This window comes from Gouania willdenowi, chromosome 3 (assembly GCF_900634775.1).
Source record: "Gouania willdenowi chromosome 3, fGouWil2.1, whole genome shotgun sequence".
In the NCBI taxonomy this organism is placed as follows: domain Eukaryota; kingdom Metazoa; phylum Chordata; class Actinopteri; order Blenniiformes; family Gobiesocidae; genus Gouania; species Gouania willdenowi.
In genome coordinates, this window is record NC_041046.1 from 121023 (window position 1) to 135931 (window position 14909).

Here is a 14909-nt window from a genome sequence, read left to right on the forward strand (position 1 = left end):
TTTTTTTTTTTCTCGTACAAATATAATGACAATGTTAAATCTAAATGTTAAAAATTAAATCTAAATCTAAATGTTAAATATTAAATCGAAATGTTAAAACTAAATTTTACATTTATATATAAATGTTAAATCTAAACGCTAAATATTCAATGTAAATATTAAATGTTAAATGTAAATCTTAAACGTTAAATTTAAATGTTAAATATAAATGTTAAATTTTAAATCTAAATGTCAAGGATGAAACTAAATATTTAGCTAATTTGCAAATTCAGCGATTAGATTTAGCATTTACATTTAGATTTTGTGCCGCACCTTGCCTTCTTTACTTTTTAGTTCTTAAAAGCCTTAGATGACATTTTAGGACAAAGAAGTGTGTGTATTGGTTATGTTGCTTATTTAAAACCAGGTGTGTTTTTTTCATTCCCTCTCCAACCTTGTATGGATTCATGGATCAATGCTGCCCTCGTGTGGACAGATGTATTACATACGGCTGATTGAAACTATTTTCTGCTCATTTTACTGTCGCGTTTTTCGTGAAGGTATCACACTCAACCACAAAATTATTAGAAAATCTATTAATACTCAAATTACAAAAAAATAAAAAGTAAAAATAAAAAAAAAATAGCAAAAACTGTTAGCAAATGAAAAGGGTGGCCATGATACATTTTAGGTTTGTAATATAGGAATAAGCAGGAAGTCTTACAAATGAATGTATTCCTCTCTCCACCAAGCTTATTAATAAGCATATAGAGGCTGGGAAAAAACTGACCCTACAGATGACTCTGAGTTACTGAAAGTGTGTGAAATCCATGTAAAGTTTGTGTGGAAATGTTTGATTGATGGTATTATGTGATAAGTCAGTCATATGAGACACTTATTGTTTTTAAGATTAGAATATATTGCATACTTATACATAACTTATTCGTCATAATAGCAATACATTTTACTCTGTCTCTGATGTTGACGGTGATGTTGATGATAGTGTTGGATTATTGCTATTGTTATTATTATATGTGGACCACTGATAAGCGTAGAATAAGGTTGTGCTTCTGCTGTTTCTTGTTTTCCTAAAAGACAGATTGTTAAACGTGTATACATATATATTAAAAACAACAAAAGGCACCGCTGGGATTCGAACCCAGGATCTCCTGTTTACTAGACAGGCGCTTTAACCAACTAAGCCACGGCGCCGCCGGTCCATTTCATTTAAGATTTCCAAAACCAACCTCTGAAAAATAATGGTAATAATGATAAAAGTCATTATTAATTTATAATGCAAGAAAGGTGTGTGTGTGTGTGTGTGTGTGTGTGTGTGTGTGTGTGTGTGTGTGTGTCCGTGGAGCGAATATCTCCCCGACGCAGTGACTGGTCGACCTGAAACTTTGTCAACGGCTTCCATATATCCCGACTGAGTGCATCTGTAATTTTGGATTCATTTGGTCATTCCAAAACCAATTTGAAATGACCAATCCACACCGTGGAACTCGGTCAAACATTGTTTTAGAACACTGATGATGTCATCAATGTTCCAATCAGAATGTTCTAACAGATGATGTCATCATCAGTGTTCTATGCTAATGCAGTGCACTTGAAAAGTTACAAACGGATTTTGATGACATTTTCAGGAAAAGTTGATAATGGGTCAAGGAACAGCTGATTACATTTTGGTGATGTTCCACACTGTGGAACTCCTGTTAATGTCAATATGAATGAATACATACCTCACTGTATTAGTAATAATAATCATAATATCATACAGCTGTGCTTTGCGTTGTGCTTCTATCCTCCACCTATGAAAGAAAGCTTTGTGACAGAAGTTGTGACACAGGTTATTTGTCGTTATATGTTCTTACATCAGCGGTTCTCAAACTTTTTTTTTTTGTTGGCTCAAGAACTCTTCTCGTTTCAATGCAAGCACCATCTTTATGTCCGACTACTAACTCCGACTTTGCTCAAAATTCTGTGAAAAAAGCACTATAAAGCATAATAATGGACTGAATGAGTGATAGCACATATTTTTAAACCGTCTCATTTAGTAAATAAGTGGAATGAAACAGCATTTAGTGCCTTCTGAACAGATTTATTTCTAGTTTTTATCATTTCCGGTCAGCTCCCTCCTGACATGGGACAAAGACTGACCCTTGTATTTTCAGTTCATTTTGTGATCAAGATCATTTCTATCATTTTGTGTGTTTTGTTCTTTTTATTATTTTGTATATTTTTCTCATATTTTGTTTTTGTGTTGTTGGCATTATTTAAATTATTGTATCAGTGTTTTTGGCGTCATTTGGTTGTTTCTTATGTCGTTTTGTCTGTTTATCTGTTATTTTTGTGTATTTTGTATTGATCTTATGTATTATTTATTAGTGTGTCTGTTAACATTTTGTGATAATGGTAAGTATTTTACTCTCTTAAGTGTGTCTTTTATGATATTTTGTCATATGTCTGTTCTTTTTATTATTCAGTATATACAGTATTTCTCTTATTTTGTGTGTTTTTGTTGTTTTGTGAGTTGCTAGTAATATTGTGGTTATCATTTTTAACAATAATGCATTAGATTTATATAGTGCCTTATTATGGTGTTTCAAAGCACTTTACATGGCATTCTTTCACAGTTAGTGGTGGTAAGCTACTATTGTAGCCACAGCTGAACTGGGGCAGACTGACAGAGGCGAGGCTGCCAAAGTGCGCCATCGGCCCCTTCGACCACACATACACTCACACACTACATTCATACTAGGCAATGTGAGTAAAGTGTCTTGCCTAAGGCCACACTGTGTTCGGTGGAACCTGGAATTCTCAGTGGTTTCCCATCCAACTACTAACCAGGCCTGCTTAGCTTTTGAGATCTGATGATATCGGGCAATGACAGACATTATAAAACCTCATTCTTCTTTATTTTCTCTCTTACCCATTGTGTACCCCTAGTACTTCCATTTGAGAAAGACTGCCTTACACTCTGAGATGTTTCATACAGAAGTCTGAAAGTCTTGGTGGCATCTTCAGCAGCGTCAGAATGTTCTATACTACTTAAATAAACAGGGTTAAATAGTCTACATATGAAGGCTTTGTGTGGTGGAGCCTATGTGCTCACCACAGAGGAGTGGAAGTCCATTACAGAGCAGTTTGAGAAAAAGAGGAATTTTCTCTTAGCTGTGGATGAAAAGCATATGGTCCTGAAAACTCAGAATCACAGTTCTAAAACTACAAGAAGACATTTTCAGTTGTTCTTTTAGCTGTTGTAACAACCAACTTCCAGGTGATCGATGTTGGTGGCTACGGGAGAACCGGTGATGAAGATATTCTAGCCAACTCTGCTTTTGGTCAGGCCCTTCCCTCTGGCACTCGCCTGTTGCTTGCCGACAGATCACTGGTTGCAGCTGACCACAGAGGACCTCAGCCATATGTGTTCATGGCATATGAGGCATTCCCACTAAGAAAGAACCTCACGAGGCCATAGTCTGGACACATCCTTTGCAGAGAGAGGTTCCTTTTCAACTACCATCTGTCCTGGGCTCGGCTTGTAGTTGAGAATGCCTTTTGGTTTCTTGCTTCTCAGTAGAAGATGTACAGACATGACATCGAGATCCATCCAGAGTGGGCAGTGAGGTGTGTGAAGGCAACATAACTTCTTCACAACTTGTTGTGGAGGACACACCCATCCAGAGGCAGGGGCATCACAGGAGGAGAGGTATATATGTAGTGTCTGTGCATGCAACAGAATTACTATATGCCCTAATGAGACAGAGTATTAAACTGGTCTGGAAACAGTGCAAACCTTATAATCTGCATGTGAAAGAATGACACAAGAGAATATTATTGAAATATATATCAAACTCAGATTACAACAATAAAAATAGTAACTTAAAGTAGGAAACAGGACATGTGAACAAAACAAAAATGGAACAAACAGGAAAAAGCCTGGATCATTCCCAACAGAGACTGTCACCCCATCTACTCCAGAAACTTCATATCATGTGTAAGTGCACTGTTTTCCTCATGTATTATTTTGCACATTTGTAATTTAATGTAATCCCTTCGATGGGGTGGCAGTCTCTGCAGGGAAGGAACCAGGCTGAGAAGGAAATGTTCTTCCTCTGATTGGTGAGGTGCCCTCAGGGACTGCTCTTGGAGCTGTTCTATCCTCTCCTCCCTCTGGGTCTCTCCCTCGCTCTCATCCTCCAGCTTGATTCTTCTCCTCTTCCTTCTCTGGGTTGCTGTATGAAATACAAACACCACAATTTCTGAATTAGGACAATCAAACAAAAAAGTTTAAAAATATTTTAGCAATAAAAACAGGAAAAAAAATAAAACAGTGTTATTTAGTTGGACAAGAAGAACAATACTTAATTTTAAATCAGAAAAAACACTGCTAATGTTTTTTTTCCCTTCTATATTTCTATTTTGGTTTTAAATCAGTAAAACAAAATAACTACACAAATTATAATCAGTGTACTGTTCCTGCTTTGGTTTTTAAAACCAAATCAAAATAACAAATAAACAGAATGGTTATTTTGTTGTACTGACTTAAAACCAAAACAGAAATACAGAAAAATAAAAAACAAGACAAGCAGCGTTTTTCTGTTTAAAATTAAATCTTTTTCCTTTTGTGTGATATTTTGATATTTAAGTTAAATAAAGATGAGAGCATCATGTTTTAAGCTCACCACACAGAGGGGACCCACAGACGGGGGCAGACTTTTACTCCCTGAATAAAAAAGGAGCAACAAATACTTTTTTTTTTTTTTTTAATGCATGTTACTTGAAACGTGCACATGATATATGATTAAAGGAACCAGAGGTGGTGTAATGAAGCTCTTTGTTTCTTGTGATCAACTTCTGTGTGTTTTGACGGCTACCGTTAGTGGCTAGCGGTATTTAAACAAGGAAAACTATATATATATATATATATATATATATATATATATATTTTTTTTTTTTTACTGCCCTCAAAAATGCTGTGTAATTGTTTTTGCAAGTGTCAAATGGTAGAAGTTCTAACATCTAGTGGTCTTCACACCAGCCTCACATATTCCATAGTCAGTTGCCAGTTTATTTGGATAGCATTAAAACCGTAACACCATAAAACAAAACATAAATGTGAGCAGCTTTTTATGAGCTGACCCACAGACAGCATAAAAACAGGAGCTGAAAACTGATTAAATACATCCTAAACAGTCCTATTGTGTGTGGAAACCTGGTCCAGGACCTGTGAAGGGAAACCAAGTGCAGAGGACTTCAGTTCTCGCTCTAATTTAAATATCCAAAAATCTCACAAACAGAATCTTCCAAATGGAAAAACCCTGCTTATCTGGTTTTTGATTTTTCTGTTTCTGCTTTGGTTTTAACTCAGTAAAACAAAATATCCACAATGTTTATTTGTTATTTTGATTTAGTTTTAAAACAGAATCACCATATAATGAACGTACCGTATTAATTATTTTATTTTGATTTGGTTTTTTCTTTAAAACAAAACCAAACAGTACACATATTTCCAATACTTACCACTAAGCGTTCTTGCCACCACAGGAGTCACAGTGGTAAAAGCAGGGGCAGCACCATCACTGTCACTTGAGAATTGATCTATAGTTGTGAGAAACATTTTATGTTATTGCACATTACTGGTTAGCTCAATGGGTAAACATGAACTGTGTTATGTATGTCTTGTCTTGGCAACCAACCATTGATTGCTGCTGCTGCTGTTGCTGCTGCTGTTGCTGCTGTAGTTGCTGCTGTTGCTGCTGCAGCTGCTGCTGTTGCCGCTGCAGTCGCTGCAGTTACCGCTGCAGTTACCGCTGTTGCTGCTGCTGTTGCTGCTGCTGTTTTTGCTGCTGTTGTTGCTGCTGTTGTTGCTGCTGTTGCTGCTACTGCAATCTCATCTTCAGCTTCTACCTCTACATCTATAGATCCCTCTGTGGTCATGTCTTCCTCGGCCGCCTGAGCCATGTTATCGCTGCTTAGTATGGGTGTTACAAAGGGGTCAAGGAAAGACATGATGGCAAAGAACCGCCACCTTTTTACTGGCCCTGCCTCTTTCTTCCTCTCACGTAAATACACGTCTCTCAATCCCTTCCACTTCTTACGACATACATCCACTGCAAAAACACACGTACACTCTGCATAAATAACCAAATTATTGTTGTAACAGGTGATAGGGATGGTCGGCGTGGCGTCACTTCCGGGTCATGTTGGCAACAGCTCGGTAAAAACAAACCACTGGTCAGTTGTCGTCTGTCAACAGCGGTCGTGCAGTCATTTCCAGTTGTCACTCTGTGTGAATTTAAATGTAAAACAAATTACAAAAGGTTGTTGTGTTGTGGGTTGCACAAACTAGAAAATTATGAAGAAAATATATTCCTTCATTGTTTTTCAAAAAAAACACAGAGAGAAGGAAGAAATGGGTGACAGCACTGAAATGGTCCAACTGGAGTCCCACTGAAACCACAGTGCTGTGTGAAGTCATTTTTTAACAGGTACATAAACAGCCTGTCTGTTATGTCCTGTGGGATGCTCTAAACCCCGGAAACATACCGCACCCCATGTGGGAGGGGCTAAAGACAGAGTCAAGGCAGCCCCATACTGCATACAGCTCTGGCAATATCACCAAGTATATCATTGTACTGGTCGGTAGAGCTACTATTTTTTTACCAGGGAGCAAATATCTATCTTTATATTTTATATTTATTCCTGACTCAAAGCTGTGTAACTGGTTTCCGAGCCTTACTGCCGTCTGGCAAAATGCAGTAGGAACTAATCGCTGCTAAATAAAGCCCAATAAAACCCTGGAAAACAATAAACAGGAACAAATATTTGCTCCTACAACAACTTTTCGGCATCTAAAAAAAAAGAAAAGATTTAAGTTAACACAGAGTGACACAACTGAAAATGACAGCACCTCTGTTGACAGACGACAACCGACCAGTGATAACAGTGGTTTGTATTCAGCTGTCGCCGACATGACCTGGAAGTGACGTGACACCGACCATCCCTATATGGTAATGCTATTGCTAACCATGCTACAAAAGATCATCCACAAGTCTAAATTCCATCAAATAAACCCACACTTTAATATTCGGCATTGAGTGTAAATATTACATAGAGTCCATCAAATTAATCAATAAGAAGAAGTCATCCACACATTCAATTTGATAGATGATGTATTTAAAAAATAGAATTGCTACCGCTTTGTAAACTCTTTAACCTATAGAGGGTTTTCACGGCGCATATATCACCGCATCATCAAACGGAAGTCGTGATATTTGAGGTACTCAGCAGGTAAACAAAGCAGATCCTGAACGTCGAACGAAAGGAAATGGTGAATTATTGTCGTGTTTTTGGCTGTACCAATTGGTCAGACCATGAAAAACATTCAGAGTTTATAATTATAACAGATCAGGAACAACAATGCAAAAATCTGGACATCATCCACATTTGTTCGGCCCATTTCTTGTTCGGTAAGTAAATTGTTGATAGAGCTAAAATGTGCTGTATTTCTCATTGCATTCCAGGTAGGACTGTGGAGGGTCTGAGCAGCTCCTTCAGTGGTAGGCTGAAACACCCACAGTGCAGGACTGAGTGTTACAGGTCATTCATCCCCACCGCTGTACGACTGTACAACAAAACAGTCTAGGGCATTGTACTGTCTGTAAATATGTAAATCTTCTTGCCCCCGCCTGTTAATTTGTATATATCTGTACCCTTAATTCTTTTCAGATATTTTTTTCTATTTATATATAACTTCTATTATTGTACTGCTTATTTCATTTTATCTTTACCATTGCACTATTTTTCGGATGTCTTACAGGTTTTTCTGTGAGTAGCATTCTGTTGTATTTATAGATAGTTGACAGCTCAATAAAAAAGACAAGGAACACACACGCACACACACTAAGAAATGTTAAATGCTAAATAATAATAATAATAATAATAATAATAATAATAATAAAGTTTTATTTGTACGAATGTGCGTCTTTTTTACAGATTCCACCTAAACCAGATTGGTGCAAACTTTATTAATTTATCATGCGCATGTCCCATAGAATTAAACCAGGGAAATTGCACACACTATTTTACTTTGCACCCACAAATAAACCCCTTTATAACACTACAGAGTATAGAATATGTACACCTCTTTGTACATCCAACCTTCAAACACATACTCATTTGGCCATAATTGACAACTATACTTAAAATGACATTTTGTAAAGCTGTCACTATGTAAGGACAGCTTTACATCAAACTAGTAGTTTGTGTGAAAAAAAACAGGCTCATTTAGTCCCTCTGCTGCTCCTGCACTCAACTCACGGTACGATTCGATTCACGATACGATTCTCTCATGATTTATTTTACAAAATGGGACTTGTAGACAAATAATGATTGAAAAATATTCCTTTATTTTTTTTGGGAAAAAACTAGAAAATACTGTACTATTTTCCTTTTATTTTTCATTGTCAAAAGAATCCCTTGATAAACTATTCAAAACAATGCAATTTAACTAAAAATAAATCTTCTTGAATGAAATAAATAAAGTAATAATACAAATGAAGAAGAAGCCTATTCATGTAAATTCTGGTTCTATAGTAAACAATGCAAAACTGCATATTAGTTCCTTTTCTTTTTAAAAGTGCAACTGAAAATGTATTTTGTACCTTAACAATTGGACTTAAAAAAAAAAAACAGTCTGCATTGTATTTACGTCAGATATTTGTTTGGACCAGCAGAGGGCGCTGGTAACCCAGTGGTCGGTTGGGATGCAGCTATTCTGTGCAGTGAAGAAGAGATGCTATGCTAGCAGACAGAGCTAATAGAAAAACTTGACTTTTACAGATATTCACGTAATATTACAGATATTCTTTCGGTGCTAAAGGGGTAAGGAATCATTCATGAACATGTTTAAGAGTAGAAGGCGGCCAGAAAGAAAGTAGTAGCAGATTCCGCCCGCCACCTACACTTTTGGACGAGAAGGATAAATATATAGCGCCCTCTGCTGTTTAAAAAAAAGTACTGCGATTACATTTTTAGAAAATCGATTTGAACCGTGATACCTATGAATCGATTTTTAACTGCCTTACCATTAATCGTTACATCACTAACCGTGACCAAGCAAAAAGGACCAATCAGAGCCAGGGTTGTGTTTGATGGACTATCTGACAGCTGTTGCTCACAGGCCCTGCCCATTTCCCAGAGCTAGAGCACCATCTATTTTTACAGTGCATGGAATGGAGGAGTAGAAGATGGAATTGGTGAATTTTCTGCTTGAAAGGTAATTACTTTGTAATTGTTACACTAGAACTCTGTGGTACGTTTTCATGTGCGCACAGCAGCATCCGTGTGGCTGCTGTAAGTGACACTGAGTTGTTGCTGCTGCTGAGGTTTGTGCACATAGAGAGAGAGAAGCGCTGCAGTAATATGCAATCTGAGAGTTGCGGATTGCACCTTTAAGCTCCCACATGAATACATACTTCCAACGGGCACTGTACTAGTGTCAGTACATTTCCCCACTGCGGGATGAATAAAGAATGTCTATCTATCTAAAAGGTCTGGCCTTTATCAAAAGGATGACCCAGATTGAGTTAGGATTAAAACCAGGTATCAGGATACGCAATAGACGAAAGACTCTCTGGGTCGTCATTGATCAGAGACAGGGGAGCCAACTCTCAACCAATAGACTGTAACTTTACCAACGCATTTTGAAGAGCTTTTCTGTGGTTTTGGACATTTAATTTATCGGTGTTTACAATATGGCCGCGCATCCGGGTTACTGCCCAGAATGTGATGTAGGTGAAAACCCTCTATACTGATCTACCTTTTTTATTTCGTTCATACAATGCCTCTTTATTTTTTCCTTTATAAATTGCTGTTCAGTATGATGTCATGTTCGATGCAGTTATATTTGTACTATTACTGAGAAACATGAATATACTATGCATAACATTCAATAAGCCTTTTCACACTCTTGGAAATCTCGCTCTCGTTCAGTTCTCGCGTGAGAGTTCAATGGTCAAGAGGGTAAAATTCGCCTTTGCTGACAACGAGTCTGACAGAGATTTAGATTATTTTTACCGTTAAAGCATCGATTCCTTGAAAAAATTTTTGCGGAAACGTATCGGTCTCCAAGGTAGAAATGCAGAGTTAGCTGCTAAAGCTAATGCTGTTCTTGAGCTGAAAATTCAGGTTTTTTCCTGGTTTTTTAAAGAGTGACCAATCAGCTGATCAATGCGGTTTCACTTATCGGCCTGTTTAGTCCATCCTGTGCACTTCCTTCAAATTTTTAAATTGAATTAAAATAATAACAATAAAAATAATCATGGACCTGGTTAGTAAATGTTGTACCTCGTAAATTTACCTTTTCAAAGTAAGAACTCATCCTGTGCTTTTCACACTCGGATATATCTCTTGTACAATCAATAATAATGATAGTCTATTTATGAGAACTTTTCAAAATATCAAAGACACTTTAAAGCTGTTAAAACAATTACACAAATAAAAAAGAAACTAACAACAATAAAGGTAAATACTGAAAAAAAAATACATAATCACAAGTCAAAAGCTTGGGAGGAAAAAGTGTGGAAACAGAGGAGGTCTGTCACTTTGATACCGCTTCTCTCATTGGTTTTACAAAGGTGCTCAGACATGTGCATCATTCTCGGGTAGAGTCCGAATTCCGCTCGCTAGAGACCCAGGTAGTTGGTGTTTTTTCGTGCACCAGGTGTAATTTTTGTGAAAGCGAGGGGACTGCCTTGCTTTAATTCTGCTGCAGCTGCTCCCATCGGTTTTTACAGGTGCTCGGATCGGTCGAAAGTGGCTTCAGCAGAAGTGCCTTGTCCTCCCTCGTGTCCGAATATGTGTAATCTCATCTATAAATACAAAGAACGTCTGTGTGTGTATGTGTGCGTGTAGCGCATATCTCCCTGAAGCAGTGTCCGATCTACATGAAAAATTTTCATATAGCCCGAGTGTGTACAGCCATTATATTTTGGACTTATTTGGTGATTACGTTGCAAAACATTTTATTTTGAAATCAACGCAAAATCAACGCAGGTTAGTTCGGTGTTACGGTCTGAGTTTACCTTTGTGCTGAGATTATAACCCTAACATAATCCAATAAACAAATAAAACATGTGTCCGTTCACTTTGAAAACAAAAATTAATTAATATTTTTTAGCATGTGAGCGCATGCGCATATATAATCTCAGTACAATGTGAACTCAGACCATGACACCGGACGGAATGAGAACGGCACAGTTGTTTACCAGAAATGAAACCTATTCAGCTTTTGACCTCAGTGTGAGGGGGCGCCAGCGCACCAATCTGTTTATTTACAACCTCTAATAATCAGTAGAAGAAGACCCTCCTCCAGTCCACGACCAGGTACACATTTATTATCAGCATCTTCAGACAACTTACGTGTGTGGGCATACACAGATGTGTGTGTGTCTTGCGAGCGCAGGGTACATAGTCGTGTGTGTGCGTGTGTCTAGCGGACGAGTTCGCGTGCGCAGTGGGCCGGGTACTACAACTTTAATGTACAAAGCCATGTGTGTGTGTGTCTTGCGAGCATGTGCGTGCGTGCGCAGCGGGCCGGTGTTATAGTTTAAGTGGCGACCGACTTCCGGTAGCGTGGCTTGTTGCCACAGCAATGTTCAAAAAGGACCAGGGTGCATAGCTGCCCGCGTTGATGCCAGGTAGCTGTTATTTACGCTGTACAACTGTTTAAAGTGTTAATATGTGATTGTGTTTGCAGCTCTGTGTGCGGACGAGTTACATGTAGAAAACCGGTGCAAAGTGGACTCACCACGGCTGTTGTGAACAGGAAGTTACGTGTCTCGCACTTCTTCATCCCTGTGTTTTTACAAAATCTACAGTTTGTATAATATGATGAAACAATAAAACAAAGAATACGTATATGATCTGTGTCATACAAATAAATAAACAAACAGTTGAATTGCTTCCACTGGGGATCGATCCTGCGTCAATGAGAAAAAAATTAAATCTTTATGTTCACTGCATTAACCACTTGGCCATTGATCAGCTTGCAGTACACTGTTCTAATCTTTACATACCTTTTTATTGGAGGTCGCAGGGGAATTGCACTGTGTGTGAATGTGAGAGTGATTGGGTGAATGAGCTGATATGTAAAGCGCTTTGAGACTGTTTCAGTGTGGGGATAAAGCGCTATATAAAATCAAGCCCATTTACCATCTACAGACCATCAACTTTCTTTGCACCTGTGACTAACCGTAAGTTTTAAATCCCTGGTAAAATAACTAAACCAACAAAAACACTATTACGGAATTAAATAGAAATTTTAATTGTGTGGGGACAGATGAATTTAACCACCAATGTGCCAGTTAAATATGCATGATTTATGTGGAGCAAGAAATTAGCAATTTCAAGTTACTTTTTGCAGCCTTTCAAATACAATTTACGAAAGAAAAATTTTTTCTTTATATAACATTGAGTTCATGTAAACTGACATGTGTAAGAATTTGAAAATGCAAAATACTGTTGTTTCTTGATGTCAATTGATTTTATTTTATTTTAAACTGTTTTAAAGTTTCCATTTACATGATCAATATAATCAAATCAACTTAAATCAAACATTATTCTATATAAGTTTAGCTGTATAGAATTTAATGCACTGTATTGTCTTCATTGAGACAGTATTTTTTGGCTCCTACTTGTAGAGTAAAGGTTGCAGACCCCTGACTAGGGGAAGAGGGTTAGGAGACCCCACTATAAGAACTGGACCCTCTGAATTAAATTCAATGGGGTGAAGCAATGCAGATGCTAAATCGGTTATGCTACTGTCAAGTTAAGTCAAGTACAGTGTTTCTGCAAAATAAAATAAACAGAATACATGTAACCTGTTGTTATGCTTTGCGGTTATTTTTAAAAAAAAATTGTTGTCTTTTTTTATTATTATAAAAAATAAATTACCTGTTATTTCAGCCAATGTTTGTTGCAGAAAAACTTAATATTGAGACTAAAACCTGAAAACATTTTGCAAATATCTCAAGTCATTGTCAATCTTTACTTCATACAAATCTACGGTACTAGTAATAATAATATAGACAAAGTGTCTATTGATACGGAAACGTATGAATAGAGCCCAGGACTATTGATAAGGAAACGTACATTTTCGTCTGGCTGAGTGGTCTAAGGTACCACACTTAGGATCCTTCTTTCTGCTAACGTGGATTCGAATCCCGCTATTTTTTTTTTATTTATTTTTTTAAACATATTTAACGAGGCAAATTACACCCTAAAAATACATATGCGAATAAAAAACATTTTTAGGGTATTGCCTGGGTTCGGGCTAAAATAAAAGGGTTAGCGGGGTAACTAAAAATAAATATGAGCTAAAATAAAACGGAACTTTAAGTCACGTGGTGCACCTATCACGTCACCTAAACTGGCCAATGAGGGGCCGCTGCGTATGGATAGAGGGGCAGTCAATTGGTACGGTACCGTATGAATAGCCACGGCCTAATATAAACACTATTAGAACACTAGAGATCTCTAGAATACAATTACAAACGCTGTTCGGTTGGAAATATCAACAGAGTGAACGAGCTTGTTTACGCTTATAACCCTCTCGACCTATGACTAGAATGTGAAGAGGCTTATATATATATATTTAAACAAAAAAAGCTAACAATGCTAACTGTTGCTAACGTTTGTTCTGAGTAAACACAAAAAGCAAGAGACGGATATTCACAAAACTCACCGGGAAGCCCTACGACTTGGCTCACTTTCGTCCACGCTTGCACTTTTTTGTTGCGGTCCCGGTAAAAAGGAGATGAGGTGTCGTAGAGGACCGGGTAGCTGCATACAGCCACGATTATTTTGTCCTCCATGGTTCTTCAGTGACGTCACAACCGGGGCAGTGACGTAGGGAGAAGCTCATTGCTGATTGGATGTCAGATCACATTTTATAATCAATTTATGTAAAAATCCAGATAATTCCAAGGGGTTCACATTCTTTTTCATGCAACTGTACATATGCACATATTGAGATTACAAAACAGTCACACTGTATATAGACTGTATATAATTTTACAACAATTTCTAAAGCTGCACATCATTCTATCATGTAAAGCAAATGTATTGAAACTTTGTTTAAAAAAAAAAATAGAAATCAGTCACACCAGCTCAGAATCATTCTTTTATTCTGACCGCTTTCTTTGTATGAAAAACAAAAGAACCTTTTGCTCATCTCATTTTATTTGTGTAATATTCTAAACAGCCATGTCGTAATGTCACATATCCTACAGTAGTTTATATGAATTCAAGAAGCTGAAAAAGGCAAAATAGGGGAAAAAATATTCCTACTTTTTAAAAAAGCACACAACTTAGCTACCAACTCATATATAAACTTATATAGCAATAATAAAATAATTTGGAGTAAAACTGAAAAACATTTATTTATATTCATGCTCTTATGTTCCAAAAATGTACAAAGGGCTTAATGTTGGGGTACCTCTGATAAAATAGAGGAAAAGACTCACACAGAATATGAACATTTTAACATTTATTCAATAACTTTGTGGACATTTCTTAAGAAGTTTGTCACTTTTTTGATAAGTGCAGAGCCAAAGCTTTGTACATGCATATGGTCTCAGCACAGTCGATAGGTTTATCCCATTTCACAATTTTAAAAAAAAAAATCATCACAGAATAACAAAGTGTGTGTGTGTATGAATTAAAATTAACAGCCAAAGGAAAACGCAGTAAGAACCTACAAAGAAATAAAGCTGTAAAAATCACAACCAAATCATAAAGGTGGAGCTGTGTGGAGTCCATGTATGCATGAGTCCACCAATCTGTACATCACGTTGCTCAGCAGTTCCTCTGAACATTAGTTAGTTTTTTAAATTAATTCACGGAAATATGAAAAAACGAAAAAA

At 37.1% G+C, this 14909-nt stretch overlaps 1 protein-coding gene and 1 non-coding gene across 3 annotated transcripts; both read right to left on the minus strand.

Moving 5' to 3' along the window:
• Nucleotides 1-1117: 1117 nt before the first annotated feature.
• Nucleotides 1118-1191, minus strand: trnat-agu (transfer RNA threonine (anticodon AGU)). The gene has a single exon. It is a non-coding gene; the product is annotated as a tRNA-Thr (tRNA).
• Nucleotides 1192-3814: 2623 nt separating this feature from the next.
• On the minus strand, nucleotides 3815-13879 carry LOC114480522 (antifreeze protein Maxi-like). 2 transcript variants are annotated; one of them, XM_028474752.1, is made up of 5 exons: nucleotides 13730-13879; nucleotides 5746-5953; nucleotides 5682-5712; nucleotides 5506-5583; nucleotides 3815-4217 (listed from the first exon to the last, which is right to left on the minus strand). In XM_028474752.1, the coding sequence occupies exons 1-5, from the start codon at nucleotides 13831-13833 to the stop codon at nucleotides 3955-3957; spliced, it is 684 nt and encodes a 227-aa protein (XP_028330553.1). In that variant the 5' UTR covers nucleotides 13834-13879; the 3' UTR covers nucleotides 3815-3954. The 2 variants fall into 2 exon arrangements, with proteins under 2 accessions (XP_028330553.1, XP_028330545.1); XM_028474744.1 differs by having other exon boundaries at nucleotides 5746-6095.
• Nucleotides 13880-14909: the final 1030 nt, after the last annotated feature.

Coding starts and splice junctions, on each gene's coding strand:
- LOC114480522 (XM_028474744.1), bottom strand. CDS start 13,859: ATGGAGGACAAAATAATCGTGGCTGTATGCAGCTACCCGGTCCTCTAC. Junction 6,096..13,729: donor CCAAGTCGTAGGGCTTCCCG/GTGAGTTTTGTG, acceptor GTGTTTTTGCAG/TGGATGTATGTCGTAAGAAG. Junction 4,218..5,505: donor GGTGGCAAGAACGCTTAGTG/GTAAGTATTGGA, acceptor TATTTCATACAG/CAACCCAGAGAAGGAAGAGG.